Below are 5,548 nucleotides of genomic sequence, written 5' to 3'. Positions count from 1 at the left end.
TTTGGAACAGGTGGTAGAGATTTCAGGATTTTCTTGGTCATGTTTTCTGCTGTTTTGCATTTGGACTCTCAAAAGATGACTGTGAGCCCTTGATAAGTGGGTGCTGCTGTCCTCCAGGACACCAAAGTATGGAGGGCACTCCCTACTGGACATCTTTTACTTAGAGCATGGTGCTGTTAACACCAAGGTTGCAGGTTCAATCTCCATATGGGACAGCTGCATATTCCTACATTACAGGGGCTTGGACTAGATGACCATCAGGGTTACTTCCAGCGCTACAATTCTATGATTTTTAGGGCTAAACTACACATTATATGCAAATGTGCATCTTGAAACACAGGTGGAGAGAATCAGTTTTGCAGGAAAGCAGCAGGAAAGAGGGCACTTAACCCCTTTCCTGCTCACCACTTCCCCACTGTATCTCCCTGCCACCTGCTTTACTCCTCCCCAATCCTTCACATAGGGTTCAAGATACATATCTACCCCTTCTGGAATAATATATAGGTAGAGGCTGTGTTTCTTCTTTTCCAATTCCCAACAATAAATTCAAGCAGGATGGTTACTATTCTGGAATGTGTTTGGCATTTCTTAGAAAGGTTGGCACCTTGGGGAGGGAGGAACAAAACCCAACCCACAACAAGAAATTCCAAAGCAAAAGCCAAATAGTTATGCAAGATGTAAATTTGCTAATATAGATGGAGATGAATCACTGGTGAATCTGGTGATGCAGAGGCAAATTTCTCATTCAATTGGAGTTGGGTCATGTTGGGTCACAGATTCCTGCATTGCAGGGGCTGGGTTCTACAATTCTGTGGACGATATTAACTCTATTATACTGAAGGGCTCAATAGAACGTGACATTTTAGGGGGTGAAGCCGACCATTTTTAAAAATCACCTCTAATTCAGGGGAAGAATCAGTAACATCAAAAGCAGCTAAAATGCAAATGCTGATAAGATGGGATGGGCTGAACCTGGGAAGCAACATGAAAAGGACATCCTGAATGTCATGATTCTAAATCAGCATGTCCCACTTCCTAGCAAAGTTCATAAGTACATATTTTAATTTTGTATTCATATGCTATAACCCAAGCATCTGATTTAAGCTATAATGGGGAGTTTTTTTTTCATATTCTGTTTTGCCAAAGCACAATATTGGCAGTTATACACAAATAAGGTAATGGTACCCCTTAAATACATTAAGAGTCATAACATTTCCTTAATACGGTACTTTCTTGACTTCACAATAGGGCCAACAGAGAGGAAAAACAGCAATAAAACGTTTTCCTATCCACTGTAAGGAACAGGATGTAGCTGGTGGGCCATTAGAAACTTCATTGTGCTAAACACACCTTAAGCAGCTGAATGGCAATGATCCAAGCCCATGAAGTCAGTTTAATGGATTCTGATAAATGAGTTAAGCATGTGTTTAATTATCTGCAGTAGAAATCAAGTGGCCTTTGAAGTGCTTAATTTTGTCCAGTGCCTATAACAGTGTTGACAAAAACATTGACCATGTAGATTTAATGGCAAAACATAAATCCCATTATACTAATGCTCACTTGGCTATATGAATATTTCAGTAAATAAATTACCAATAGAAATATTATTTATAGAAATGGCTTTCCATGGAAAAATCTGGGAGGGTAGCTGTCAAAGCACCAAAACTGCTAATACTGAATAGGGCCCCAGTATCAAATATTAAAATATTTAACAGAGCTTTGTGCCATTTGTCAAAGCCTGAATAAGGCCATGGTCAGATCTTCAGAATCATCCAGGCTGCACATGCATTAAGAGAGGGGGTGGCAAATCTTTCTCATTGTCCCTGTACTGGCCTGGATTGTTCAGACCTGGATGATTCTGAAGGTGTGAACATCACCTTCATACCTTGGATACCGCCCTCCCCATCCCTAGGGTACATTAAGCAGGTTGTTGATGGGCTTATTATTAAAGAATAATTAATGCTGCAAATCCCAAATTAAATATAAAAATAAAAGAAACTCAACAGTAATATTTGCTTCTGCAGACTTCATAAAATGATGCAACAGGAAACTGCAGCGTGAACAAAAACAAAGTTTACTCAGCACTGAACAATTACTACAATTAATCTCACAGTGACTAGGTTTCAAGCTTCTGTTGGTATTCCCCAGAACTACTTCCCTCTTTGCACCCAATCATGGTCCTTATTATGACAACATGATCCCTGAAGCAGCCCAGAGAGGTCCCCAAGAACATCCTAGCACTGATATGGAAGAAGACCCCAGGCTTCTACAGATTCTACACCTACAGTGGGATTCCCAGTCACCTCCAAGGAATATTTCAGCCTATCCTAAATGCTTTGGCTGGAATGCAGAACGGCCTAGACTGCAGTGCAGTCGCTTCTTGTGGTCCTGCTTGGATTTCAACTTATTCAAACACAGCTAATTTCACAGGCTGCTTAAACTATAGTTATAGGATTTGAATTCATCTAATTCTAGTCAAACTCAAGCCTTATAGGGTATCCTAAGGATGGGGCACAAGTTTGTTAACTTAGGGTGAAATAGAAGCAATGGTTTAAGAGTTGTGGAGACAGTTTGAGGATCGTCTGCCGATCTGTCTCTGCAAGCTTTCAGGGTGATTCTGCTCTATCACATCACCCACAGGTCTCCTTCCCCCAATCCCTGGAGTAATTTTGCAACCATTGTTCTCCAAATGTTTTGATTTGGAAGCAGGGGAAGTGATAGATGGGCATATACATATACAGAAATGTACAGGAGGGTCCCTTCTATCTCTACGATTCTATGTGTTGCTCTTTAAAAAATAATAATAATGAAGATACCAGAAGCTGGTGAGGTAAGGTTGATCCAGCATTCGGCTTGCTGCTGTGTACCTCTCTAAAGTGAGATGCTTGGCTAGAATTATTCTACAAATGCAGAGCCTGCCGTGGTTGCTCTTAAAATCCTACTTCTGCCTGAACCCTTAGAGTTTCAGATGGCCCAGTAAGAATGTTGCTGTTGCGATTTGTACATTTCCCCGATATATGCATTTTTGTTCTTGCATCATTTTATACACAGAGAGAGAGAGGGAGAGAGAAAGAGAGAGAGATCTTCTCTTTCCTCCCTGCCTCCATCTCAACATGACGGCCACAACAGAAACACAGCATTGACAACATGTAACCATTGTGTCATGCCCTGGTCTCCCCCTGATCTGGCACCCAAGAGTAATTATCAGCAGCACTCGTCGATTTCTTATTGGTTTTCTTGGCCTTCATTTTCCTGTAGGTCAGCAAGGACAGGGCAAGCGCCAACAGTAGCAAAACAGCGATGCCACCCAAGATATAATATAGGAGCTGCTTGGAGCTGCCACTGTCACGGTCTATCATGTCTCCAGCCTGATTTTCAGTACTTAGTGGTGTGCTCAGCACACTTGGGTGGGTGGTAAAATCCTGAGGTCCTTCTAGTTTAGCTTGAATTGAAGAGTGAGGCAGCAAGGTTGGTGTCTCTGAAGAAGGATGGAGGTTAGCTGGCCTTCTCAGTTCTTTCTCTCCATGGGCGGGTAGGAAGGAGGCGCTGCCTATGACATCTGGGACACAAGAGATCTCATTGTCTGCCAAAGTCCAGCCTGATCTGCAAGAGCACTGATAGCTGCCCAGGTGGTTGATGCACATATGTTCACAAGGCTCTTCCAGGCACTCATCCACATCGAGGCAAGAAGAGCTATTGATACCCTCCAGCTGGTAGCCTGGGTAGCAGGAGCAGAGGAACGAGCCTTGTGTATTTACACAAAGCTGGTCACATGGCATGCCCCTGGCACACTCGTCGATGTCCTGGCATGCCAGGCCGTCAGGACCGGCAGGATTGTAGCCTGGTTCACAAAGGCAGGTGAAGCTGCCCATTGTGTTAACACAGATCTGTCCACATGGGCTTTGGGAAGCACTGCATTCGTTCACATCCACACAGTGCAGCCCATCATCAGCCAACATGTAACCCTGAGGGCAGAGGCATTTGAAGCTGCCAGGCCTTGGCATGCAGTGCCCTTGGCACGGGCTGGAGCTGCAATAGTCCACGAGGACGCAGGAAAGGCGGTCTGCTGCAAGCTGGTATCCGGCGTGGCAAACACACTGGAACAAGCCCCTGCCCAAGTCCAGGCACTCGTGTTCGCAGCCCCCGTTGCTGTAGCTGCAACCCAAAGTGGGAGAAGCACAGAATGGGCCGGGGCTGCTCCATTCCGAGGCGTTGCTGTTAGACTGTGGCTTGCACATGAGGAAGTCATTTGGCACCTCCTCCCCCTGAGGACCACATGCCACTTCAGCGGTGGAGCCAAGGGGCACAGCAACAAGGGAAGCAGTGGCTATGCCAAAAGGGGTGGTGTATCTGGCAACACCTGGCCCCGCCAAAACAAGCGGGCGGCACATGCCCTGGAAGCTGAACTTGCACAAGTAGCCAGACAGCCCAACAGCTGAACTACTGCAGTGGCTGTCTACCCAGGCCAGTTCCTGAAGTGAGGAAGGAGCCCTCTGAAGGGTCACACACCTCTTGGTTGTGCATGTTCCAAGGGGCTCCCGTTCCCAATTAGAGTACTTGGTGTCCTCGCCTCCTTTCACCCAGCTGAAGCCCTTCAGTGGCTGATGCTGCTGGTAGCATTTGCCCATCTCCCGATGGAGCCCGATCCACAGTCTTACCTTCATGCCTGTGCCAGCCCCCTCCTTGGGCATCTTCTCCAGCAGTTGCCAGGCCAGCGATGCCTCCTCTTGGCTCTTCACAGTCATCAGGTTGCCCCCATTGTCTTCGCACTTTCGCTGAGCCTCCATCCAGCTGTGCCTCCCAAAGTGGAGTGTGTAGCAAGCAGTGCCAGGACACAGGACTTCCCCCACTTTGCTGGGCTGGACCATCAGTCCCAAAAGCACCCATTGCCAAAAAACGCGGAGGAGAATCTCCATCTTTGCGGAGCAAAGGAGCTGTGAACTTTGTGATCTTCCCCTTCCAAGCTCAAATTGCACAAATAAGTCTTGCAAAGGACATGCTAAGACAATGGAGCACAGATTGTTTGCCTCCCATATCCCTTCAGCTCAGCAGCTGGGTCCATATGCATCCTGTCTTGTTGTGATTCTTATTTATCACCAGAGACTTGAGTTTCCTGAGAAAAGGGTTATTGTTAATGGCAGACCTTGTTAGACCATTATTGGAGGCATCCTTCTTTTTATACCCTCTTTCTGCTTTTTTATTTTTAAGCTAGCCTTTTCACTTCATGTGAGAATCTTGCTGGAATGCTCCTTCTCTTCCTATTTTTATAGTAGTAAAACATCATCGAGTCTCCAAACAATCCAAATAGGGCCTTGGGTTTGTCAAGCCACCACTGTAATTTTCTTTTTAATCATGTGATCTGGAGATAAGTTGCCATGCTGTTCTGCAGAGCTCCTTCACAATATTAATCTCACATTTTTTGTGATCTATAAATAGGCACAGAAGCCCTGAAATAGAAAATGGGTCATGGGAATGTCTAAGCTTTAAAGACAGCCAACTTCTAAACCAACTACTACATGCATAAAGTCCTGATTCAGATAAAGTTGAT

General features: G+C 45.3%; 1 protein-coding gene across 1 annotated transcript; it reads right to left on the bottom strand.

Annotated features, from left to right (window-relative positions):
- Positions 1-2,057: 2,057 nt before the first annotated feature.
- CD93 (CD93 molecule) lies at positions 2,058-5,268 on the bottom strand. Its single transcript, XM_035101280.3, has one exon. The coding sequence runs from the start codon at positions 4,914-4,916 to the stop codon at positions 3,162-3,164; it is 1,755 nt and encodes a 584-aa protein (XP_034957171.3). The 5' UTR covers positions 4,917-5,268; the 3' UTR covers positions 2,058-3,161.
- Between the last annotated feature and the right edge of the window lie 280 nt (positions 5,269-5,548).

This window comes from Zootoca vivipara, chromosome 8, assembly GCF_965207765.1.
Source record: "Zootoca vivipara chromosome 8, rZooViv2.hap1.1, whole genome shotgun sequence".
Taxonomy (NCBI): Eukaryota; Metazoa; Chordata; class Lepidosauria; order Squamata; family Lacertidae; genus Zootoca; species Zootoca vivipara.
The sequence above is the reverse complement of the archived record's forward strand: the minus strand, read 5'-3'. Positions and strand labels throughout refer to the sequence as shown.